Below are 24700 nucleotides of genomic sequence, written 5' to 3'. Positions count from 1 at the left end.
TGTCTACTCTCTTCCCTTGTTACTAAAAGTGGGGCTACAGTCTGTATGCTAAGAAGTCAAGTAAGATTTATTGAGTGTGGCCCACATTGGAAAAATGGACCTGAGGGGCCCCTGGATTTCGTTGTCTCTCTTCCCAATGTGGCCACACGGAATACATCTCCTTTTTCTGCAGTATGGTTTGGTTGGTTTTCTTGGTGTTCTTGAGTCAGGCTCTAACTATGTATCCCTGGCCATCCTGGAACTCACTATTAGCCCAGGCTAGCCCCAAACTCACAGACCTTTGCCTACCTGAGTGCTGGGATTAAAGTTGTGGCTAATTGCGCTGTTTTAATTGGCTTTTCAAGGAAGGGTAACCCCACTTTACTTGTCTTTAATCATTTTATATATTTTTTTAAATATTTTGCTGGCTTTAATTTTGATTATATGCATGGGTGTATGGAAACCAGAGGCATCAGAGCCCCTGGAACTGAAGCTGTTGTGAATCACCCATGTGTGCGGGAAACTGAACTTGCATCTTGTACAAGAGCAGTCCTCGCTCTCAACTACTGAGCCACGCCTCCAGTGTCCTCGGGTACAGATGGGGACCCTAAGGTCGGTAACGCCCAGGCTTGTCTTTGGTCAGTTCTGTGGCTTCTCTCAGTGAGGTAGGTGTATGAGGGTGTGCGTGTGTGTGTGTGTGTGTGTGTGTGTGTGTGTGTGTGTGTATGGGAGATGTGTATGAGATGCTTGTGTATATGTATAAGGTATGTTGTATATGAGGTTTGGTGTGTGTATGAGGTATGTGTGTGTATGAGGTGCATGTATGAGGGATGTATATGGGATGAGGTGTGTGCACACACCACTTTACCTGAGTTCTGAGCCTCTCTGCATCTCCATCAGGACCCCACCAGGCTCCACCAGGCCTCCATCAGGCCTCCACCAGGCTCCACCAGGCCCCACCAGGCCTCCACCAGGCCTCCATCAGGACCCCACCAGGCCTCCACCAGGCCTCCACCGGGCCTCCACCAGGCCTCCATCAGGACCCCACCAGGCCTCCACCAGGCCTCCACCAGGCCTCCACCGGGCCTCCACCAGGCCTCCATCAGGACCCCACCAGGCCTCCACCGGGCCTCCACCAGGCCTCCACTGGGCCTCCACCAGGCCTCCATCAGGACCCCACCAGGCCTCCACCAGGCCTCCACCGGGACCCCATCAGGACTCCTGCGTTCACCCTGCCCTTCAATGTAGTTGCACCCCTGTAAATGAAACAGAGACACAACAAGGAGAAATTATCTGGGTGGTCTTCACAGACCTTCAGTACTCAAGGGACTCAGAAAGAGGACCTGGATGTGACCACGGGGACCATAAGGGTGAAGAGGGACCTCCCAGCCTGCTTCTCACCCACCCTGTGTCCACCTAGGCTAGGAAGCCAGGACGCCTAAATTACATGCAGTGGGTGGGGGCGGGGGCCTCCTTTGCCTGGGACGTCACCCAGTTAAACTTCCTCTCTCAGCCACACAGGAAGTTAAGCAGATCAGGGGCCCTGCCCCAAGCAAGCACAGCCCCAGGAGCCCCGGTGGGAAAGGGCCCACCTGGGCCAGCCCTACGGAGACCATGGGATCCACAGAGAAGTAAGAGCTCTTTCTCCTCCATCCTGTGCTGCAAGGTGACCAGGCCTGAGATGGGGGGGAGGGAGGACTAAAAAACTAAAACCATGGTAGGCAGGACCGTGGCGGGGAGGGCCCAGGAGGCACAGCCACCCACCCACAGGGATGGACCCACATGGACCTGCTCAGGTCATGCATGGTTCCTCTTCTACTTTCCTGGCTCTGGATCTGTGTAAAGGAAATAGGAATTTTAGGAGTTGGATGCGCAGGAAGGGCAGATGTTTTAGGAAGGTAGTTTCCCCGGAGGGGATGGTCGGCAGTGAGGTGGGAGAGGTTATGGTGGGAGGCTGTGTGTCAACCTTGGGGGGGGGTGTTCATGGGTGCCTCGTACCCGCATGATGATGAAATGTTGGAGGTACCCACGTCAGGGTGTAACCGCGTGAGAAAGTGTGTCGGCCTCTGAAAGCTGAGGAACTTGCAGTCCAATGCCAGGGTACCTTACTCTCCTTTTTCTGCTGTGAAGTGTGGACCCCATGAAATCTCCCTCAGAAAGACAAGGGCGAGCCGTAAAGGTGCTCAAAGGCACAGGGAGAAAAAAGACAAGACACTGGTTACACACTTGAGACACTGCAGCTCTGCCCTGCAGATCTAAGGGACAGATGTCAGACAGAATCACAAGTATGAATCACACACACACACACAAAGTGCTTTTCACACTCAGACACACCATCACAGGCACGAGTGTACCTCCCCCATCTCTGTTGTCTGTGTGTGTGTGTGTGTGTATCCCCAGTCTCTCTCCCTCTCCTCCCTCTCTCTCTCTCTCTCTCTCTCTCTCTCTCTCTCTCTCTCTCTCTCTCTCTCTCTCTCTCTCGACAGGGTCTCCGTCTGTAGCCCTGACTGACCTGGAACTCATATGTAGATCAGGCTGACCTTGAACCCACAGAGATCTGCCTGGGATTAAAGTTTGGTCACAGCGCTAGCTTCCTCTCTTTTTCCTTCTCTTCTCTGCCTACCCCCTTCCACCCCCTTCAGCAGCATCCACCCAGCTCCACCCCTCAGGGTGCCCTCACGAACACACCTAGTTACACACACATGTTCAGAATAGAGGACACACACAGAAGCACAGACACAAAATTGGAACCCCTCCCTCTGCTAAAGACCCCTCACGCCCACAGAAAACCCCCTGCAGCGTTTGACTGGTTCTTTGAAGCGAGCCGCCCCCACACCCTGGAGGATGGTGAGTCTTAAGGGCTCGGGCTGGAAAAATGGGAGGGAGGACCCGAGGGCTGTAAGATGTCAGCTCGGCAGCCTGCTCCTCCCTGCAGATCCCCAGATCCAGTGGCAGTTTCCTCCAGACTTCCAGGAACAGGTATTCAGAGAGCATCCTTGTCACCCCAGGACTTGCCCAGCAGAGGGGTGGGGCAAGACTGACATGAGCCCTGGGTTACTATTTCTTCTTCTCTCTAGGAGGCCATGCAGATGGTGCCCAGGTTCTGTTTCCCTTTTGACATAGAAAGGTATGGGACAGAAAGGTGGGGACTCCCAGGGTCTAAGGATCCTGACAAAGACTTACAGGCACAGGGACCCAAGAACTGGTGAACTCAGGAAACCAGGTGTTCCCTCAGAGGGGACTCATGGGGGCAGGGGCCTGCAGGTGGAGGCCAGAGGCAGATCTAGTGCCAGTTCCCAGAAGTCAGTCGCCTTCTCTCTCTCTCTCTCTCTCTCTCTCTCCCTTTCTCTACTTATTTATTTTTATTTTAGGGTGTTTTGGTTTTTGTTTTTGAGACAGGGTCTCTCTACACAGCTATTCTGGAACTCACTTCACTATGTAAACCAGGCTGGCCTTGAACTCACAGAGCTACGCCCACCTCAGCCTCTGGGATTAAAGGCTTGTACCACCTGGCCACCGCCACTATTGCCACCACCGCGACATGGCCACCTTTTCTTTTCTTTTCATGAGCCATCTCACCAGCCCCACACTGGTTTGTTTTGCCTTTGTGTTTTAGATTTCTTTCCTGTGTATGGATAGTTTTGCCTGCATGTATGTCTGTGTACCGCATGCATGCCTGGTGCCTAGGAAGGTCAGAAGAGGGCATCAGATACACTGGAACTGGAGTTACAAACATTGTGAGCCACCTTGTGGGGTTGGGAGCCAAACTCTGTGAAAGCAGTCAGTCGTCTAACCACTGAGCAGTCTCTCCAGTTCCTAAACACACACTCACCTGAATTTCTGAAACAAGGTCTCTCACTGGCTTGGAGGCCTTCAAGGATGCTGTACAGGCCAGCCATCCGACCTCAGGGCTTTCATGATTTACCTCCCTGGCTCTGCCGGCTCTGGGGTTGTAAGTGTTCACCAGGACACCAGATTTAATTCTCCTCTTTATTATGACTGTGTGTATATGGTGGGCGTGTATGCTTGTGCCATAGGAGTCGAAGGTCAAAGAATAGTTTTGTGGAGTTGGTTCTCTCCTTCCACCATGTGGGTCTCTAGAGATCAAACTCTCACCTCCAAGCTGTATGGCAAGCACCTTTTTTCTGATAAGCCACATCCCTGGCCTCCAGATTTTCTTTCTTTCCAAAGATGGGCATAGGGGCTAGAACTCAGGTCCTTGGTCTTACAAGGCACACAACTTGGGGATAGAGCTGTGAGACTGGCCTCCAGGACTCAAGGGAACCCACAAAATACTGAGCTCGGACATCAAGCAAACAAAGAAACCATGCTATCAGGGGCCATCGGTGGGGTGTGGCAGGAGGAGTGGGAGGCAAGGAAATCACGCGAGAAATGCCCAGTCCCCACCAGAGCCTCTCCCCCGCAGGGAGTCGCCCAGCCCTGCTGTTCAGCAATTCACCTTCGCCCTCACTGACCTGGCTGGCAACCGTAGATTCGGCTTCTGCCGCCTGCGGGCCAGCGCCTGGAGTTGCCTCTGCATCCTCAGGTGGGTGACATTGGGGACCTGAAACCAAGTAAGAACAGATGGGAACAAACACCAGGCCTCATGATGAACACGGAAACCCACACTGGTCAAAGTGTCTGGGACTGCAGAGTGTCCAGTCCCAAACGGGACGGACGTGTGTATCACCGCCCTCTACACAAGGCTGAGGGACTATTTTGGACGCAGGGGCCAAGAGACTATCAGAGCCAAAGGCCAGAAGGACCAGAATAAAAGTATCTCCTGGACGTAATAGAGCCCATGCTCATGAACACACGGAGGCACACGACCTGTACACCATCAAGCCAGCCCAGATCCCAGCATGGTTGGCGGGGTGGGAAGCATTCTTCTCTTGGGAAACTTGCACTTGGTAATTGATGGTCCTAAACTCATGCACTTACAGATAACACTGAGTGGACTCAATTTTTTTTTTTTTTAGGGAGGGGGGTTGTTCTGGGAGTTTAAGACAGGGTCTCACTGTGTAGCCCTGGCTAGCCTGGAACTCATTATGTAGACCAGGCTAATCTCAAACTCCCAGAGATTTCCTGCCTCTGCCTCCAGAGGGCTGGGATTAAAGGGTGTGCACACCACACTTGACTGATTTAGTAGGTTTTAAAAACAGCTTTGCATGAAGTTGAAAAGAAAAAGGTGGTGATGGCGGGGGTGGGGGGGGACACTAAAAGGTGGGTATGGGGTGGATTTGGTCAAGATACATGGTGTGCAAAAATTCTCAAACCGTAAACCCGTAAAATCACCAAGTCCATCAGGGGCACTTTCTAGCCCCCAACCTCTCTGCCTTCTCTCTCTCCAGCCACCTTCCCTGGTTTGAAGTGTTCTACAAGATCCTCAATACTGTGGGGGACCTCCTAGCCCAGAACCAAGTGAGAGCAGCCCCTCCCACAGGCTCCACCCCAGCCCTCCCATCCCCTCACCCTCGCTGAGGCTGTTCTCAGGACCCCACAGCCTGAGTGGAGACCCTCAGAATCCCAAATCGACCCTCGGGGCAAACTCCTCCCGAATTCCTCAGGTCTCAGAGGCTGAAGAACTCCTACAGAACTTGCAGCGACACCCTCTTCCTGAACCAGGGTTTTCAGGGGAACCAGAGATGGTGAGTAGCTCCCAGGTCTTTGGCGCTGGCTTCTTGGCGGTGGAGGCCGCCAGCTGAGCTGGGCAGGGGCAACCACAGTTACTCCTGTCCCCTAGGGCAGCAGCTCGACCATCTGGAGCAAGTGTGGGATCCTGCCGCCTACTCTGGGGAATAGCAAATTGGTGAGTGGGGCTGCCTCCCCCCACCCCACAGGCCCCTACCTCGCCGTAGTTGAGGCTACCACCATCAGCGCAGACTGACTGACTCTTCTCTCCGATGTCCCCACCAGCTTTCTTGTTTTGTGGCCCCGGATTCTGCCGGCCTGCCGTCTATTCCTGAGAACGTGAGTAAAGAGGACGCAGAGTGAAGGATAAAGGTGGGATGGTGGATCTCGGCTGTTGGCTCCACTCCCAGGCGCTGTGTTTTTCCGTCCCCCAGAGGAATCTCACGGAGCTGGTGGTCGCCGTTACGGATGAGAACATCGTGGGGCTCTTCGCGGCGCTGCTGGCTGAGAGGAGGGTCTTGCTCACCGCCAGCAAGCTCAGCACTGTGAGGGCGGTACCTCCTCCCTTTGGGACTCTAGACTCATAAATGAGGATGCTGCACAGTGGCCCTTCCTCACTGACAGCACGATCTAGTACAGGCACATCCACCGAGGACCAGGCCTGACCTAGCTCTGCCCCAGATGGGGATGTAGCTCAATGGGTAGAGCCTTCGCCTAGGCAGCATGAGGCCCTGGGTTCCATTCCCATGATGGCCTTAACCAGACCTAGCAGGCACGGTGCTGTGATCCCAGCACGCCAAGCCTGGTACCCTGAGCCTAAGGCAGGAGGATCAGAAGTTCAAGATCACCCTGAAATAAATATCTAGTTTGAGGCTAGCCTGACACATGAGACTCAGGTCTCAATAGATAGATAGATAGATAGATAGATAGATAGATAGATAGATAGATACATACATACATACATACATACATACATACATACATAGATACATAAATACATACATAGATAGACAGAGAAATTAAAAAAAATTCTAGGGCCAGTGATATGGAGCAAAGGTGCCTACAGCAAAGTCTTTAGGACCTGAGTTCAATACCCAGGGCACACATAGTGGAAAGAAAGATGGACCTGATCTGACTCCTACAAGTTGTCTTCCAATATGCACCACACACACACACACACACACACACACACACACACACAATCACTCACAAGTAAACATAATTTTATTATTATTTTCTGTTCTGCTTTTTTGTTTGTTTGTGTCTGAAGACAGGGCTTCTCTGTAGCTTTGGAGCCTGTCCTGGAACTAGCTCTTATAGACCAGGCTGGCCTCGAACTCACAGAGATCCGCCTGCCTCTGCCTCCCGAGTGCTGGGATTANAGCTGAGGCTGGCTTCAAACCTGCTGCAGTCTTCCTACTTCAGCCTCCTGAGTCCTAGGATTTTAGATGTATGCTATCATGCTGGGCTCATAAGAGATTTTAGGTTTTGCTTGTTTTTTTTTTTTTTTTTTTTTTTTTATGTGTCTGTCTGTTTGAGAGCTGGAAGAAGATGCCCTGGAGCAGGAGTTAGGCCTCTCCTGCCCCCCAAGTGTGTTTCTGTGTTTTGGCTTTTGTTTGCATTTTGCATTTCTTTTTTCAAGACAGGATCTTACTCTGTAACCCTGGCTGTCCTGGAACTCTCTCTGTAGACCAGGCTGACCTTGAACTCAGAGATTCGCTAGCCTCTGCCTATGTGCTGGGATTAAAGGTGTATGCCACCACTGCCTAGCTGGGTTTTGGTTTTATGGGTTTTATGATTCTGGGTTGAGACCCAGGACTTTGCTCGAGCCAGGCGAGCTCTTATTCCTGGCCTACATCCTCAGTATTAGCTTTGTGTGAGGGTTTGTTTATTTGCTTGCTTTGGTGCTGGCTTTGTGAAATTACATCTTACTGACTCTGCTTGTGATGGGGCCTGTGTTCCATCCACAGCAGGAATTGTTCCTTTCCTTTCACCATATGGGGTCCTGGGAATCGAACTCAGATCCTCAAACTTGGCCACAGGATTCTTTACTCTCTGAGTCATCGCTCCCACCCTGTTTTGTTGGGGTGTTGTTTGTTTTATTTTGTTTCTGAGACAGTCCCACTCCAATCCACACTGACCTAGAACTCGCTCTGTAACTGAACCTGGTCTCAAACTTACAGCAATTCCTCTGACTCTACCTTTTGAGCGCTGGGATTGCAGGGCAGAACCACCGCATGAAATTCAGTTTTTTGTTTTGTTTTTTATCTGAGCACAAGAAGTTGTAAATGGCCAAAACCTTGGTCTCCACTTCCTTCCTAAAGGGGTCTGAGTTTCACTCAACTCCCTAGCAATGGATGAAGGGGACAGGAGAGACTGGGGAGGTCTAAGCTCCCATCTCAGTGATCCAGGTCTCTGAAGTGGGAATCTAAGGCCTAATTCCACCACCTCCCTCCTTCTCACCCCACAGCTGACAGCCTGCGTTCATGCATCCTGTGCTTTGCTCTACCCCATGCGCTGGGAGCACGTCTTGATCCCCACGCTGCCCCCGCACCTGCTGGATTACTGCTGGTGAGAAAAGAGGGGGTTGGGGGAGATGAGGAAGGGTAGGCAGAGGGAGAGCCTGGAGCGTTGCTAACCTTTAATCCTTGGGAGACAGAGGCAGGAGGATCTCTTTGAATTCCAGGCTAGCCGTGTCTACAGTGAGGTTATTTCACAAAAAGTTAAAAAAACAAAAGTTAAAAAAACGGGTTCCAGGCTAGCCTGGTCTACATAAGGCTAGCATTGGCAAAAGGCTAGGGGGTGGGGTTAAAGCAAGCACCACCTCCTTCTCTTGTCTCTCCACAGTGCGCCCATGCCCTACCTCATCGGAGTCCACGCCAGTCTCTCTGAGGTGAACCGCTGAAACCCCCAAGGCTGGGGCTGGGGAGGGATTCTCTTCCCTACCTCCAGTTCCTCAAAGCCCCCTACTCTGTGTGGGGCTCTGAATGTCAGCCCGCGTTTGTCTCCTGCAGAGAGTTCGGGAGAAAGCACTGGAAGATGTAGTGGTGTTGAACGCCGACTCTAACACGCTGGAGACGCCGTTTGACGACGTGCAAGCACTGCCCCCAGACGTAGTCAGTACCAATTCCTCCCACCTCCTCCTCCCTTCTCAAGATGGAGCCTCCAATCCCTGCCCGTCTCAGGGTCTCTCCTGTGCTGCCAGGTGTCCCTGCTGAGGCTTCGGCTAAGGAAGGTGGCGCTGAGTCCCGGGGAAGGGGTGTCCCGTCTCTTCCTCAAAGCCCAGGCTCTGCTCTTTGGAGGGTACCGCGACGCGCTTGTCTGCATCCCGGTGAGCAAACGGAGAGGGGAGATACCCAGGGACAAGCCTCTTAAGGAACCTTGGAAAGTCACATTAAGAACACCTTGTGGTTTACGGTCTCACGTAGCCTAGGCTGGCTTCAAACTCAATGTGTAGCCCAGGATGACCTTGAACTCCTGACCCTCTTGATTTTTTTTTTCTTGAGACTGGGTCTCTTGTAATCCAGGCTGCCCTGGAGCTCACTATGTAACCCAGCAGCAATCCTCCTGCCTCAGCCTCCCACACTATCAACATTAATTAATGCTGATAACACACTACAGATGAGGATGAGGTGTCCCATGAGGCTCTGCACGGGAGTCAGGTACACAGTAGGCGCCCAATCAGTGCTTGCTAGGTATGTTATGAGGCCGAAAAGGAGATGGTGAGGGTGAGAGACAGAAGAGCCGTAGGGAGTTCTGGAAGGAATCCTTCTTCCAGGGTCAGCCGGTGACCTTCAGTGAAGAAGCCTTCTTGGCTCAGAAGCCGGGGTCGCCGCTACAGACCTTCCACAAGAGGGCAGTGCACCTGCAGCTGTTCAAGCAGGTGCGCCTTGGACGGGGGTTGGGGACGTGGGAGGGGGGGGGCAAGGGGGGCTGGGGCGGGACCTAAGGTGAGGAATAGGACGGGCTGCCTGTCAATGGAGGCGGGGCCTAAGGGGTGGAGCGAAGCTTCTCCCTGAGGGCGGACTTAGGGGAAAGGACGGCAGCTTCGTCCTGGGGGCAGAGTCTAAGGTGAGGACTTAGGATGGGTTGAGGGGCGGGGCTTAGGGGACAGGGTGAGGATGGATTTGGGAACAGATCTTGATTTCAGAGGCCAAGTTGGATGATGCCTAGTTTCTAAGTTTGTTGATTCCTGAGGCCTCAGGAGGCACCTTCTATGTCTTCAGGGGACAGCAGGCACTTCCTGGTGCTTGTGTCTAACCCTCTCTCCCTACCCCAAGTTCATCGAAACCCGACTGGAGAAACTCAATGCTGGGGAAGGCTTCTCAGACCAATTCGAGCAAGAGATCGTTGCCTGCTGTGGGGCTTCCTCGGGTGAGCCCCAGGGCTCTCACTTCATCAGCTCCCCAAGCGTAGGTCTGCCTTGGTAATCACAGCTCTCTCCCTTTCTCCAGGCGCCCTGCGCTCCTACCAGCTCTGGGTAGAGAGTCTTAAGGTAATAAAGCAATCCCTGATCCTGTCCACAACCAACTTCATCACCTCATCGCCCACCACAGTCCCCATGAAGGGGCTTTGTTAAGCTACCCGGTGGAAGCACCCGGGGGGGGGGGGGGCCGGGGGAAGTGGAGTGTGGGCTCCAGCCCTGGTGACCTCTGGGGCCCAAGTTTCTCCCCAGTGGTGTTTGCTTCCCCAACTCCTACAGAAAGGTGGCGATGCCCTCCTGCATTCAATGAAGGCCAAAACCCGACCAGCTGTCAGGAACATGTACAGATCGGTGAGACTTGGGTGGCCACGGGGAAGACAGAGGGAGTCTGTGTTGTGTGTGTGTGTGTGTGTGTGTGTGTGTGCACGTGTGTGCCTGTGCATGTAGAAGCCAGAGATTGGCATTCTTACACACTGTCCACTCTGGGATTTGTTTTTGAGAGAGGGTCTCACTAGGTGGCCCTGGCTGGCTTTGAACTTACAGAGATCCACCTGTCTCTGCCTCCTGAATGCTGGAACTGGTGTGCCCCACCACACCTAGTGGCTTGGGGAGACGGAGTTGGGCAGTTACATTTATTTATGTTGAGTATGTGTGCCGCGATGCATGTGTGGAAGTCAGAGGACAACTTGTATTAGCCAGGCGATGGTGGTGCACACGTTTAGCCCAGCACTAGGGAGGCAGAGGCAGGTGGATCTCCTGTGAGTTCTAGACCAGCCTGGTCTACAGAATGAGTTCCAGGACAGCCTGGGCTACACACAGAGAAACTCTGACTCAAAAAACCAAAACGGTTGCGTCCTTTTACCACATGGGTCCCAAACGTGGGAACCACACTCAGGCTGCCAGGCTTGGCAGCCGCCCCACCACTGCACTACTTGCTGGCCCTCCCCTTGCTTTCTGAAACAGGAACCTGGAGCTGACTGGGCTAGCCTGACTGACCAGTGCTCCGAAGCTTCCCCTCTCTCCCCAGCCCTAGTGTTACAGGCACACACCACGACTTCCAGCTTTTTCTGTAGAAGGGAAGAGTTTAACTGACTGTCTGTTCTCCAGCCTGACAGAGATGTCTCGAGCACTCACAGATGACTGGACATTTTGATTCCAACAGGCATTAGACATGCACTTAAACCAAGCAGTGGTGGTGCACGCCTTTAATCCCAGCACTCGGGAGGCAGAGGCAGGTGGATCTCTGTGAGTTTGAGACCAGCCTGGTCTACAGAACTAGTTCCAGGGCTACACAAATCTACACAAAACAAAACAAAACGCACTTTAAAGCCTTTAAAGCATTCGCAAATTCTTTTTTTTTTTGGATTTTTTGAGACAGGGTTTCTCCGTAGTTTTTTATTCCTGTCCTGGAACTAGCTCTTATAGACCAGGCTGGCCTCAAACTCAGAGATCCGCCTGCCTGTGCCTCCCGAGTGCTGGGATTAAAGGTGTGCGCCACCACCACCCGGCTCGCAAATTCTTCTATGCTTGGTTTTCATCTGTCATTTCTTTTCTTGTGTGTGTGTGTGTGTGTGTGTGTGTGCGCGTGCACGGGCACACCCGTGTGCTGGTGTGCCTACCGGCCTGCTTGTATATACACTGTGTGTACAGTACCAGTGGAGGCCCAAAGAGGGTGTTGGATGCACTGCACTGGAGATCCAACAGTTTCAGGCAGTTGTGAGCCACCTGATGTGGGTGCTGGGACTTGAACCTGAGTTCTCTGCAAGAACAGCAAGTGTCCTCAGGCAATGAGCCATCTGAGTTCCACAAACAAGCAAATTCCTGAGTCTGAGGCCAGTCTGAGCTACAGAGTGAGTTCTAGGACAGCCAGGGCTACACAGAGAAACCCTGTCTCAAAATAAATAAATAGATAGAAAATTTATAATAATAAAATTTAGGACTGACAAGATGGCTGGCTCTTACTGTCAAATTTGACAACCTACCTTTGATCCCAAAATCCACATAATAGGAGAGAAGTGACACCTCAATTTGTACTCTGCTCCCCCTACTGCCATAGCTCATGTACTCCCCCAAATAAAATACATACATAAATAAAATTAAGCACACACACACACTGACAGCCAGGATTGTTCGACTACCTTTGTTACTCAGCTTCCATCCTTTTTTTTTTTTTTGATCTGGAGCTCAGACCAGCTTTTATAGTTCAGATCTGCCCATTTGATTTTAACCCTAACACATGATGGTCAAACCTTTAGTTTATGGCAGGGCGACTCCCTCCAGGAATATTGCGCATTAGTCAAAGGTACAAAAATAGCTTGGAAGATACAAAGATGGGGTGGGTGGCAGATCTAACGGTGCTGGTCATCGTCCTAGGCAAAGAGTGGCCTGAAGGGTATGCAGAACCTGCTTATGATTAAGGTGAGATGACTCAGGGGGGCTCCCCACCCACAGGTGATTCAGGGACGTGGGGATGGTACCTCAGGCCACATGTGCATCCCTTCACAGGATGGAGACTCTGGCCTTCAGAGGGGGGGCTCCCTGAGAACCCCGAGCCTCATCAGCCGCTCAGATCGCCTGCAACAGCGCCTGCCTATCAGCCAGCACTTTGGGCAGGTGAGGACGCCCACCCCCTGTTCCCCAACACACACCACAGACGCACATACCATGCATTCATGCATACATGTGCACACACCACAGATTCTCCCCAAATCCCCCACTCATTCCCAGTGTTCACCAAACTATTCCCCTTTTATTTCAATGTAGATCTCACTGTAGCTCAAGCTATCCTCAAACTTGCCATACAGCCAAGTATGACTTTGAACTGATCCACCACTCCCATTTTAAAAGGTGCTAGAGATCAAACCCAGTGCATGGTAGGCAAGCCCTCTACCGAGTTGCATCCTCTCAGCTCCTTGGTTTGAGGGATTTTGTTTGTTTGTTTTTTAGACCAGACTCATCTCAAACTCAGAGGTTCATTCCAGTCCTTGTTTTGTTTTTTGGAAACATCCCACTATGTAGCCAGCCAGGATTTAATTTGCAATGATCCTCCTGCCTCAGGCTGCAGGTGCCGAAAGGAGAGAGGAGCATTAACACACCCAACTCGCTCTTTCCAGCCCCAGCCCCGATTCTGCAGCTCCTGGGCCCCTCCCCATTCTTCCTCCCTTATCTTTTTCAGAACAGACCCCTCCGCCCTAGCAGGAGATTCAGACAGGAAGGGGTACCTTCCCAACCCCTCGGGGAGAGGTAAGAATTAAAGCAGGTCAAAGTTGGAGGTGCAAGGGTCATGGCAGATAAAGAGGGATTTCTCTAGACCCTGGAGCAGCCCAAGGAAGATCAGGATGTCCATCCTCAATACAGGAGTCCTACCTTGAGCCCCAAGGACACCCAGAGTCCCTGGGCAGAGGAAACTCTAGATGGCAGCTTCCTGGGGTCTGGAGAACTGGATCTGTTGAGCGAGATTTTAGACAGTCTGAGCGTGGAAACAAAGAGTGGTGGCCGGCTAAGGGCCAGCCAGAGCTTGGACTGCTGCCAGCAGGAGGCATCGGAGAGCTGCTTCAGCCTGGTAAGACCCTCACTGTGCCATCCCAACCTGTCCCGTCCCCACCTGACCTCAACCACCCCCTGACCTGCTCTTCCCAGCCTGACAGCCCAGCGAGGTCACCATGGCAACTAGAAGATGATGCACAATCTCTGGAAGCCCAGCCCTGGTCCTTGCCAGAGGACCTGCCGTCTCTGCAGGACACCCCATCTTTAGAGGTGGCAAGCTATTATGAAAACTGTTCTGAGCTGCCCTCAGACATCTCTCCTCCAGCATCTTCAGCCACTTCAGTAGACCCAAGCAGCCGAGAACCCGAGCGTTCTGCTCCCACCGAGCTGGACCCTAGAATCCCACAAAGCCCTTGCTCCAGGCTCCTCATAGTGCCCACTCAGCCCAGCCCTCCAGACAGCCCCCAACTTCTTGCCTCCACAGAGCACAACCCTGACACTGTCGGGACATTACAACCCATTCAGTCTCCCTCACACCTCAGTTCTCCAGAGAGCCCCAGAAACCAGCCTCTCCAGGTCCTGAGTGATCAGACTCGAGCCCAAACCCTCAAGGAGCTGGGAGTAACCAACCGGCAGGGGCCCCCAGTCAGGCAGCCTCGCGTGGCTGAACTGAAAAAGTGTTTTGAAAAGTAAGAACAAGGGTGCTGAGGCACCCAGCTCCCAATAAAGCTGATTTTGTTCTCCTTGATAAGTTTATCTGGGGCCTCCGTCAGCTCAGAAACCTTCCTCATTAATGCCTGGAAGCAACCTCTAACCATCTTTAAGGTTCACCTGAAGCTCCACCCCCACCCCACCCCCATTTCCAGTTTGTTAGGGACCTCAAAAAGCTTACACTTCAAATCGAATTCATCTAAGCTGATGTTCCCAAAAGCTAAAAAAAAAAGAAAAGAAAAAAGAAAAAAAAAAACGCTTTATTATACCTTACTATTAATTTCACATAAATATATAAAAGTGAGTAGCCCCATCCTCCCTTTCCCTCAAAGTCAAGGTCTTTGAAGAACTTTCTTCCCTTTTATCTTTAAGCATTGGGTGAGTCTGATCGCCCAGAGGGTGCTGCCTTCCCCCAAGGTCACACAGCAAAGTAGGGAAGGTGGGTGACAGGGAGGAGAGGGAAGGAGCTAGATGGGCAGGCAGCCCCGCACTGGCTCCTTGGAGTCCTGGGGAGCCCGGGCCTCAGCTGATGCCTGGGAAAACTGAAAGAAAGGACAGGAGGTTTGTTGGGCCTGCAGTCACGGTAGGAGACACAGCAGAGCAAGATCACATGAGATGAATGGTGAGGTGAGGCCCCCGGCCGCGGCACCCCCAGCTTCATGCAGAGCCAAGCGGAGGCAGCATGCTGCGTAGCCCACCAGCCGGGTGCCCCCAGCGTTCCCCACCCCGAGTCCTCTTGAGCCATCAGAGGCTGGCGTGTCTCCAAGGTGGCTGCTGTGGACCAGGGTGTGCCAAGGCAGTCCTAGGTGGTGGGTGGCAGCCTATGGCCGACACCCCGGCGTTCAGATGAGCCGCTCCTCCGGGGGCAGCTTGAGGTTGGGGGGTGGTGGAGCACGGGCACCCACCTGCTCCTCACTGCTGGGCCGGTAGGTGCCCTCTGTCTGGCGTTTTTCTCGAAGTTTCCGCATCAGCAGGAATAGCCCCACCGCTAGGAGGATGACTCCCAGGATGGAAAAAACCACAGCGATGGCTACAACGGCCTCTGAAGACTGCAGAGAACATGAGGGGGGACCGGTGTGACCACCTGCATGCAGGCCCTACTCACCCCACCTAGTCACCCAGCAGGGTCCTCAGACACCTAGAAACACCACCTCAGCACCTCTCACACTGGTGCCTCTGTCTCTAGCCACGTCCCCTTCATACCTGCCCACTCTGGGCTACCTATGAGGGTTCGGGGTTCTCTTGTCCTCCCTTCTTTTCTCCTTCCTTTTGTGTTCTCTGTTTACTTGGTCAGAGTCACAGGTAGCCCAGGCTGGTCTTGAACTTATTATAGAATTAAAAATAACTCTGAATTTCCTGCCTCCTCCTCCATAATGCCAGCGCTGGGACAACAGGCTTGAGTCACCATGCCCATCCCTGTTATGGTATTTTGATATAGTCTCATCTATATATCCCAGGCTGGCTTTGATTATGGCGATCCTCCTGTCTCAGCCTCCTAAGTGCTAAGGTATGGGTATCACCATACCCACAAGGCAAGACACAGTATTCTTTTTTTTTTTTTTAAGACAGGAACTTACTGTAGCCCTGGCTAGCCTGGAATTCATTAGTAGACCAGGTTGGCTCTGTCTGCCCCTTTCTCCAGAGTGTGTGGGCCACCACACCCAACAAAACACAATATTCTTAACATTCTTGTACACCCTTATATAGAAAGGTCTTGCTACCCTGTGTCTGGGATTCTTATTGTGTGTTTGTTTTAAAGGGGGTTTCTCTGTGTAGCCCTGGCTGTCCTGGAACTCACTCTGTAGACCAGACTGGCTTCAAACTCACAGAGATCTGCCTGCATCTGCCTCCTAAAGTACCGGGATTAAAGGCGAGTGCCACCACTGTCTGGGACCATAAGTCGTCCTGTTGCTGTGGCTTCATGGGTAGAGCGTTTGCCTGGCATGTGGACCCTGGGTTTGACTCCAGCATCCCATAGACCCAGCATGAAGGTGCACTCATCAGCTCAGAGCTGAGGGTAAGGCCGAAGGATTGGGAGTTCAAGGTCATCTGGCTAGAGAGGAAGTTAGAGGCCAGCCAGACCCCAGGGCTAGGGCTGGGTACAACCTTACTAATAATAGCATCTCTCTATTGCCCATGCTCTCTCACACACCTGTGCTCACTACTTGTACCCCCTCCCAACTCACCAGGCCCCCACTGGAATCAGGGTCTGGGGATGGAGTCGTGCTATTGGAAGGGTCCGGGGCTGTGGCTGTGAAAGAGAAAAAGGAAAAGTCTATGCCAGGCTCTTCACTCGTCATCACACACACATATATACACACACACCCCTACACACACATACACACCCCATACACACACATATACACCCCATACACACATACCACACACACATACACACCCCATTCACACACACCATACACACATACACACCCCATTCACACACATACACACACACACCATACACACACACCATACACACACATATACACCCCATACACACACCATACACACTTACACACCCCATTCACACACATACACACGCACATACACAAACACATATACACCATACACACCCCCATACACACACACATATACACCCCATACACACACCCCATACACACATACACACTCCATACACAGACATACACACAGACCATACACACACAAACACACATATACACATACCATACACACACACAGACCATACACACACAAACATACACATACACACACATCATACACACACACACACACCCCACTCAGCCTTGTAAACTCCTTCCCAGTCTCCAGTTGGAAGAGACTGCTGGTACTGCCAGGCCACTCCACCCTCAAGTGTGGTATTGGTTCCTGTGGCCACTCTTAGCCCAGTAGGGAATAATCTGGCCAAAGTCACCACTGTTAGCCAGACCATTATAATAAATAGCTTCCAGGACAGTGTCCCCACCACCACCACCACTACCACCACCATCACCCTGGCTCAGGATTCTTAAGGACCTGGGCGGGGCTCAACCTTACCCTGGAGTGTGTGACTCACACTGTCCCGTCTCCCCCCCCCCCCCCCCCCCCCCCCCGGCCCCCGAAACTGGAACCAGAGAAACAGAGGGAAGGTCTGGCTGGGTCCACACCTACTGGCCCTTGCCAATCCTGTCAGCTGGGCCTTCTGGCCTCCTCCAGGTCCCCTGGCTGCTTAAGACTCTCAACTATGCAGACTCAGGTGCCCTGGCTCTCCTCCCCTCCTCCACCTCCCGGCTCTGCCCAACAACCCCCAGCTCCCAAATTCCACAAGACTTAAGGACTCAGGAATTCTGGGCTGTGGGTGTGGGGTCTGCTTGATGGCAGAGCGCTTGCCCAGCTTGCAGGAGACTGTGGGTTCGAGCTCCAGCAACGCAAAAAAAGAAGAGAAGAAAAGAAAGAGGGAGGAAGGGAGGGGGAGGGGAGGGAGAGAGAGAGAGAAAAGAGAGAGAGAGAGAGAGAGAGAGAGAGAGAGAGAGAGAGAGAGAGAGAGAAAGAAAGAAAGAAAGAAAGAAAGAAAGATCGTTCAGAGGTGGGCTAGACTAACCTGTAGTTCGGCCCTAATGCCTAATGCTTTCGGACCTGGTCCCCAAACACAATCCAAGCCCATTCCTCAGACCTTTCACCCTCTCTGGGTCGCAAATGCCCAGTCCGGCTGAGTTCTACCAGGGAACCCTCCTCTCACCCCATCGCCTACCGAGATGGTACCTACGCGCTTGGCTCCAACCGGCGGGCAGCATCGGCAGACCAACTGCCAGGAGCAGCCCCATGCCTGGGGTCGCCATGAGCTGGGATGATGAGTTGGTGGCGCCAAGGGCAGGACTTCCCCAGGGCTCCAATTCCTACCGCATCTTGGGTCGAGGAGGGCACCTGCGACTCGGGACCTGGGGACCAGACCAAACGAGAGGCCGCAGCGTGGGGTTGGGGGCTGGACCCGCTGGGCTCAGGCCCCAGCGACGGGCGACCGAGTTTGGAGTGCGGTCCCCGCCCTCGGCGCCAAGGGTCAGAGATTAAAGATTAACTCTCGGGCCGCGTTCCCGGGCCAGGAGAAGGGAAGGAGGAGTTCGAGACAGGCCAGGCTGCGCGCCCTGCCTCCCTACCTGGCCCGGGCGTCTGAGAGGAACTTAGCTCAGGTTCCCAATCCCGGGTCCCCGGCTGGAACCCCGAATCGCTGTCCTCCACCCGATCGCTCCCGATCCCACCCGCCCCGCCCGCTCTCACGTGACCCGGAAAGTTTAGTCACCCACCTAGGCAGGGAGCGCACTTCCGGCTTGTGCACCTGAGCCCGGCTGAGAGGGGCGGGGCCGAGGGGGCGGGGCCGCACCGCGGGAGCACCTGTAACGGGAACCCCATTGCGCAGGGGAGCAGCGCGGAAGGCGGAAGTGAGCAGGTGCAAGGACCGCACACTGGGGTTCCTCGGTAACACAGGTGTGCCGGCGCAGGGGGCGTGGCGACAGCCAGGAAGATACACACCTGTAAAGGGCGGGCTCTGGTGCGCAACACTGAAGAATTCAAACCTGAAGTCAGGCCCGGTGATGCAGGTATTCAGGAGGCTGAGGCAGGAGGATCCAAGTTCAAGGCCAGGCTAAGCAGCTCTGTGAACCCCTATTTTAAAATAAAAAAAGGAAAAGAGGGCTGGGCATGGCTCAGGGCCAGAACACTAGAATCATCTAGGAAACGTCAGAAGATGTGGCTCAGGGGTAGAGTTCCTGTCTAGAAAGCCATAGTGATGGGATTCCCCCCCCCCCCCGTCATGGATTCCGCCCTAGCATTCATGAGACCCTGGGTTCTATCTTTAGTCCCACAATCAATCAACCAACCAACCTGTCAACTGTATGGGACTAGAAAGATACACACGCAGACCTGTAAGTGTAATGTAGTGAGAACACCTGCTTCAAGTCACACCTGTGTGAAAAAAGACACCTGGACAAAGCGCCTGTGCAGAATTTCGTTCTTGAAGGCATTCCATCCTCACTGAAGGACATCCGCAGAGGGGGCTCCACAAACTGGTTTATTGTGTATGAGGTTCATCTGTCAGGGAAGTGTCCAAGAAAGCACCAGTGTCCCCATGGCACACACAAAGAAACACCTGTGCATGGAAACATCTGGTAGAAGGGGGCTGCGACTCTCGCCTGCTCCCCACACATGTATGGGCGCAGCCTGGGTGGGAATTACATAATTTCTGGATGCATCTTTGGGGAAAAGGTAGTCATGAACCACATACGATATGGGTGGATGCATCTTTGGGTAAAAGGTAGTCATGAACCGCATACGATGTGGTGGCACGCGATTACAACCCAGCCATTGGGAGTCTGAAGCTGAACTGCGGCACGTTCAAGGCCTGCAGAGTGAGACCCTGACTCAAAACATCAGTAACAACAACAACAAATGGGCATACAGCTGAAGCTGGGGTCCACTTGCTGGAGTGCCCTACGACACCCACTGTCGAGGCACACGCCTTAAATCCAAGCAGAAGCAGGTGAATCTCTATGAGTTCCAGATCAGCCTGGTCTACATAGTGACTTCCAGGGCTAAACAGCGAGACTGTGTCGGGAAAAAAACAAACAAAACCCCCTAAGAATAAATAAAGGCTTCGTCCCTTCTAAGAGCGGTGGTTTAAAATCTATTTAAATCTCTGCTCTGGCCCCAAGTGGGAACCCCAGCTGGCCTCCTCGTGCTTCCTCTGTAGCGTGGGAAAAACTAGAGCCACCTACCTACCTCGCAGTGTTTGGGCTGCTGAGCAGCGAGAGGAAGACTGGCATGCGCAGCGTACTCAACGTTAGCTATAGTTATTTGCGGTCAAGCAGTCTCCCTTCCCCCTGACGGTAAGACGAGAAACTGCACCCGAAACTTGTGGGCGGGACTTCAGCAGGTGCAACCACTGTCCCCGGCTGAGGCCCCGCCTCCAGAACCCGGCCGCCTCGGTCTTTATTCTCAGCGGCGCCGAGGATTTTGGACCGTGACTCCCCTTCCAGGCAGATCTGCAAAGAGCAGCCTTCTGAGAGTCCGGATGGCGTCGCGGCCCCTTTAAGAACGCCAGGCCGGCTGCGGGAGACGGGGCTGGAGGCTGCGGAGGTTCAATCAGGAAGCCCCGCCTACGTGGAGCGGACGGGCGCAGCTCAGGCGGCTCTGACCAATAGGGATTTGACTTTGCAGCCGCGCTGCGCGTTGACCTTGCGTTTCTCTCTGCCAGTGTCTCCGAGAAAAGGAGGCGCGCGGGCGGGATGAAGTGTTGGGGAGGGAGTGCTCCCCCTTGTTGATCTCCTGTTCCTGTCATCGATTGGGGAATCTGACGAGAGCGGGCGGGCAAAAGAAGCGCTTATACTGGTTCCGAGTTCTTGCGTAGGCCTGGGAGAAGCAAAAACTGAGGGTCCATAGGAGAGGGAGGTCGAAAGGAATGAGATTACAAACCCAATCCCTGATAATTCCCTGCCAAACCATTTAAGGAAAAGGGGTAAACTGAGGCAAACCAAGTACTGAGGCGTTCGCCTTTCCAGGAATGCGGGCACTGTCAGATGTGCAATACCAGAGCCTCCTAGACTCTTTCCCCACGCCCCCTGCTCCGCCCCCGGCCCCCTCCCCCCAGCAATGCGGGTCGGAGGAGGAGACGCAAGTTCTGGGGCGGGCGGGTACGACTAGCGTTTATCACTTCCAGCAAGTGCCGGAGCTCGGCCCCGCAGTGCAGAGGCTGCGGTGCGGTTGATCGCAGGAGCTGGCCCTGCGGGACCCCGGGGGGGAGGGGGAGCCAGAAAGCCCCCGCCGAGGCCGTCGCTGTGGGGCCTCCCCTCCCCCCCGGGCGGGCGCCATGCGGGGGGGCTCCAGCGACGCGGAGCGGCGGCAGCGCTGGAGTCGCCTGTTCGAGGAGCTGGACAGCAACAAGGACGGCCGCGTGGACGTGCACGAGTTGCGCCAGGGGCTGGCCAGGCTGGGAGGGGGCGATCCCGACGGTGCACAGCAGGTACCAGGGCAGCGACCACCGCTGCAGGGCCCGCCCGCGCCGTTACCGGTGCACCTGAATGTGGTTGCACGCTACCTGTTGGCTGGACCCACCACCTCTGTCACCTCCCTTCCCCCTACCCGCAAGCGTCTGGCCTAAGAGCGTCGCGAGACGAGATTGCCAAGGCCCCGGGCCTGCAGCGCCTGAGGCTGCCAGGACCCAATGTCCCCCCCCCCCCCGGGCTGTTGGGTGCCTGCTAGAGAATGCGCCGTAGAACGGGAAGCTTTTCCATCCACTGCCCGGAGACACACCCTCCGCTGCTCTCCACACGATCTGATGGGTGACCCGCTCCCACCTGCAGTTAACACAACTTCCCCACCCTGCTGGGGCACCCACTGAGCCCCCAGCTGGCTACCCTAGTCTCTTATTTACATTCCCCGCTGGCGCTTTCTTTCTGGGACCTAGCTGGTTGCCCCAGCCTGCCCCGGCCGGCGGAGATTTAGTCTATCTGAGGCCACCCTGCTTCTACAGGGGTCCGAACTATCTAGGAAGGAATTTGAGCCTGGGTGTAGCACAGTGGTAAAGCTCTTTCCGAGCATGTGCAAAGGTCCTGGATTCCAGCCCCAGCATAGGAGGTGGCAGTGGCGGTGAAAAGAGGCAAGGACTGGACCTTCCTCCGTGTGTCACAGGTGTCCCTTACACCTGAGCCCCTAGATGTCCCTGAAACAGACCTGTTGCTTCTTTGTTGACCTTGAGTCTAAGGTCCCACTTTTCCCGTGGGAATGTAGAGGTCCCATGGCTATTGGCTTTGATCTGTTGGGCCCTATATGAATCAGGATGGTTTCTAACATGACAGCCCACCCCCACCCCAAGACTGCCAAGGAGATGGATTTTATAAGAAAAAGCTAGGTGGGCAGATTCGGGAGACAAGGTGTTGCAGAAGAATTGGAGTTCAAGGTCATTCTCCAAAAGGAAGAGAATGAGGCTAGCCTGGGTTACAGGAGTCCGCAGACCTAAAACAAAACGTGCCCAAGGTTGCTGCTTCACAGTTCTATGACCTTGAACTGCTTCCGCGACTTAGAAACTCAGTCTGCCTACCCCGAGAACTGGGCAGCAACCAGACACCTATTATGGCTTGGGGCATCTTGCTGAAAAGTGGGCTGATTGAGGGGCGGGAGTGATGGCCCCTGTACCCCTTTCTTGAGTTACAGGGGCTCTGAGTTCCTGGACCATGAGGCATATTGAGACATACACACTGTGGGGGTGCAGTCTGCTCAGTCCCCTCTGTCCCTTCTTTTCTTTTCCAGGGCATCTCCTCTGAGGGGGACGCTGATCCAGATGGTGGCCTCAGCCTGGAGGAATTCTCCCGCTACCTGCAGGAGCGGGAGCAGCGCCTTCGGCTCATGTTTCACAGCCTTGACCGGAACCAGGATGGTGAGATGGGCTCCAAACTGGGGGATGGGCAGATGGGTTAGAACCCGCAGTGCTGGGGAGAAGGGGAGGGCTGCTTCTGACTCACAGGCTATTTTGGGAGTTCTTCTCAGCCCCAACTAGGTGATATGAGCCCAAACCGGCCATCCCACCTCCTGAACCCTTTTAGCAGAGAACCCCTGTCTCTACCCCCAAATGTTTCTTTCTGGACAGTATAGTAGCTTCAGGGACTCTTGGATCCAGGGACAGTCCCGTGACCAAGTGTCTTCTAGGATCCTTAAGTATTGCCTTAAGGTTGGACAGATGGCTCAGGGGGTAAAGTGCTTGCCACAAAACCACAAGGTCCTGAGTTCAATCCCTAAAACCTACGCTGGGGAGGGAGGAACTGAAAACTTAATAAATAAGCAAATATTGTCTCTTCTAGCATAGGGACCTCTGCAATCATCCCTGAACTCATTCACTCCTGGTAATGGAGGACCCCCCCAATACTGCCCAGTTTCAACTCTGAGTAGCCCCCACAACTGGTACAAAAATCTCTCCCCCGAGGCTAAGAAGCTCACTCTCACTCAGTGGGTAAAGTGCCTATTGGGCAAACACAAGGACCTGAGTTCAAATTCCCAGCACCCCTTAAGCTGAGTGGGTTGGTGCCCACCTATGACCCCAGCACTGGGAAGGTATAGACAGGAGAATCTTGGGGCTCACTGTCAGTGAATTCCAGATTCAGCGACAGACCTTGTCTCAAAAAAAAAAAAAACATGGAGAGAGACTGAGGAAGACACAGCCATTGATTCTGACCTACGCACGCACGCACGCACACACACACACACACACACACGCTTCTGGAGCCCCCTTGTCAGTCTTTGGCTTGGTCTCCTGGGGCACCCATTCCAGGTCACATCGATGTCTCTGAGATTCAGCAAAGCTTCCGAGCGCTGGGCATCTCTATCTCGCTGGAGCAGGCAGAGAAAATCCTACACAGGTGAGTTACTGGAGTTTCAGGCCCTTGGAGACCCATCCCCACCCCCTCCTCTGCCAGAAAGTTCTGTCCTCTGAGCCCCAGACTCGGCTCCAGGGAGGGCGGGGCTGAAAAGTTGGACTTCGGAGCCAAACAGATCTTAGGCCAGTGGCCTGAAGTCCCTGTCTGACCCCGAAAAGCACTGGTAGGTGCTACAGCTACCCACACAGGGCTGGTTTGAAGGACTTACACAGGCGAGCCAGTCAGATAATGTGACTGGATCATACCTGGGGTGTGAACCTGTTGTCCTAGCACTTAAAAGGCCAAGGCAGGAGGATTGCCATGACTTAGAGGTCAATTTGGACTTCAGAATGAGACTTCCCTTAAAAAACAACTCCAAACATCTTGGCATGTGAAGCTGGCAAGGTGGTTCAGTAGGTAAGAGCGCTTGCCCCTCAAACTTGATGGGGCCAGTTGGATCCCCAATACCCACATGGTGGAAGGAGAGCAACAACCCAGCAAGTTGTCTCCTGACCTCTACGTCAAGCTGTGGCACAAATATGAGCACATACACACATACATACACACACAGTAAATTTGTTTTAAAAAGCCACATGAGATGGCTCAGCAGTTGAGAGCAAATGACTGCTCTTCTAGAGGATCCAGGTTCAATTCCCAGCATCTACACAGCGGCTCACAGCTGTCTGTAGCTCCAGTTCCAGGATACCCTCGCACAAACATTGGTGCAAACAGGCAAAGCACGTTAAAAAATAATAATAAATACCGAACGGTGGTGGTATACACCTGTAATCCCAGCACTCAGGAGGCAGAGACAGGTGGATCTCTGTGAGTTTAAGACCAGTCTGGTCTACAGAGTGAGTTCCAGGACAAGCTCCAAAGCTAGAGAGAAACCCTGTCTTGAAAAACCAAAAAATATGGGCTGGAGAGATGGCTCAGCAGTTAAGAGCATTGCCTGCTCTTCCAGAGGTCCTGAGTTCAATTCCCAGCAACCACATGGTGGCTCACAACCATCTGTAATGAGATCTGGCGCCCTCTTCTGGCCTGCAGGTATATTATGTTATTGTATAACATAATAAATAAATAAGTAAATAAATAAATAAATATTTTAAAAAAA

At 53.4% G+C, this 24700-nt stretch overlaps 3 protein-coding genes across 14 annotated transcripts in view; 2 read left to right on the top strand and 1 right to left on the bottom strand.

The window, feature by feature from the left end:
* Positions 1 to 1019: 1019 nt before the first annotated feature.
* On the top strand, positions 1020 to 14270 carry Dennd1c (DENN domain containing 1C). Of its 2 annotated transcripts, XM_050125310.1 has the most exons (23): positions 1020 to 1610; positions 2765 to 2826; positions 2915 to 2958; positions 3057 to 3106; positions 4406 to 4525; positions 5331 to 5400; positions 5547 to 5627; positions 5723 to 5788; positions 5896 to 5949; positions 6045 to 6155; positions 8081 to 8181; positions 8458 to 8503; positions 8625 to 8726; positions 8816 to 8941; positions 9389 to 9493; positions 9891 to 9984; positions 10065 to 10105; positions 10313 to 10384; positions 12407 to 12451; positions 12539 to 12646; positions 13209 to 13276; positions 13391 to 13595; positions 13673 to 14270. In XM_050125310.1, the coding sequence occupies exons 1-23, from the start codon at positions 1594 to 1596 to the stop codon at positions 14210 to 14212; spliced, it is 2328 nt and encodes a 775-aa protein (XP_049981267.1). In that variant the 5' UTR covers positions 1020 to 1593; the 3' UTR covers positions 14213 to 14270. The 2 variants fall into 2 exon arrangements, with proteins under 2 accessions (XP_049981267.1, XP_049981268.1); XM_050125311.1 differs by lacking the exons at positions 2765 to 2826; positions 2915 to 2958; positions 3057 to 3106 and having other exon boundaries at positions 1021 to 1610.
* A 202-nt stretch (positions 14271 to 14472) lies between these two features.
* Positions 14473 to 20699, bottom strand: Crb3 (crumbs cell polarity complex component 3). Of its 11 annotated transcripts, none has more exons than XM_050125321.1 (8): positions 19467 to 20699; positions 19148 to 19331; positions 18716 to 18795; positions 18490 to 18577; positions 17951 to 18126; positions 16417 to 16481; positions 15136 to 15279; positions 14473 to 14772 (listed from the first exon to the last, which is right to left on the bottom strand). In XM_050125321.1, exons 2-8 carry the CDS (start codon positions 19225 to 19227, stop codon positions 14698 to 14700), a joined length of 708 nt encoding a protein of 235 aa, XP_049981278.1. In that variant the 5' UTR covers positions 19228 to 19331; positions 19467 to 20699; the 3' UTR covers positions 14473 to 14697. The 11 variants fall into 11 exon arrangements, with proteins under 11 accessions (XP_049981278.1, XP_049981279.1, XP_049981283.1 ...); XM_050125322.1 differs by having other exon boundaries at positions 19148 to 19786; positions 19957 to 20699; XM_050125326.1 differs by having other exon boundaries at positions 19957 to 20699.
* Positions 20700 to 20889: 190 nt separating this feature from the next.
* Positions 20890 to 24700, top strand: part of LOC126490392 (calcium-independent mitochondrial carrier protein SCaMC-3L) — a 28806-nt gene continuing 24995 nt past the window's right edge. The window contains exons 1-3 of the mRNA XM_050125320.1: positions 20890 to 21200; positions 22487 to 22613; positions 23502 to 23589. Coding sequence (XP_049981277.1) covers positions 21048 to 21200; positions 22487 to 22613; positions 23502 to 23589 — 368 coding nt within the window. The 5' untranslated portion in view covers positions 20890 to 21047. The remainder of the gene's footprint in view (positions 21201 to 22486; positions 22614 to 23501; positions 23590 to 24700) is intronic.

This window comes from Alexandromys fortis, unplaced genomic scaffold (genome assembly GCF_014885135.2).
Source record: "Alexandromys fortis isolate MF-2015 unplaced genomic scaffold, M_Fortis_MF-2015_v1.1 scaffold_243, whole genome shotgun sequence".
NCBI classification, from domain to species: Eukaryota; Metazoa; Chordata; class Mammalia; order Rodentia; family Cricetidae; genus Alexandromys; species Alexandromys fortis.
This window is presented reverse-complemented; position numbering and strand designations above follow the sequence as displayed.

Excerpts from the sequence above, each read along its gene's own strand:
- Dennd1c (XM_050125310.1), top strand. Across the intron at positions 8,182-8,457 it reads CACCTGCTGGATTACTGCTG|TGCGCCCATGCCCTACCTCA; the intron begins GTGAGAAAAGAG and ends GTCTCTCCACAG. Across the intron at positions 12,647-13,208 it reads TCAGCCAGCACTTTGGGCAG|AACAGACCCCTCCGCCCTAG; the intron begins GTGAGGACGCCC and ends TATCTTTTTCAG.
- Crb3 (XM_050125321.1), bottom strand. The coding sequence starts at position 19,227 with ATGTCCTTCAGTGAGGATGGAATGCCTTCAAGAACGAAATTCTGCACA. Across the intron at positions 18,796-19,147 it reads AGGTGTCTTTTTTCACACAG|CCTCCTGAATACCTGCATCA; the intron begins GTGTGACTTGAA and ends CTCCTGCCTCAG. Across the intron at positions 14,773-15,135 it reads GGCCCAGCAGTGAGGAGCAG|TTTTCCCAGGCATCAGCTGA; the intron begins GTGGGTGCCCGT and ends CCTTTCTTTCAG.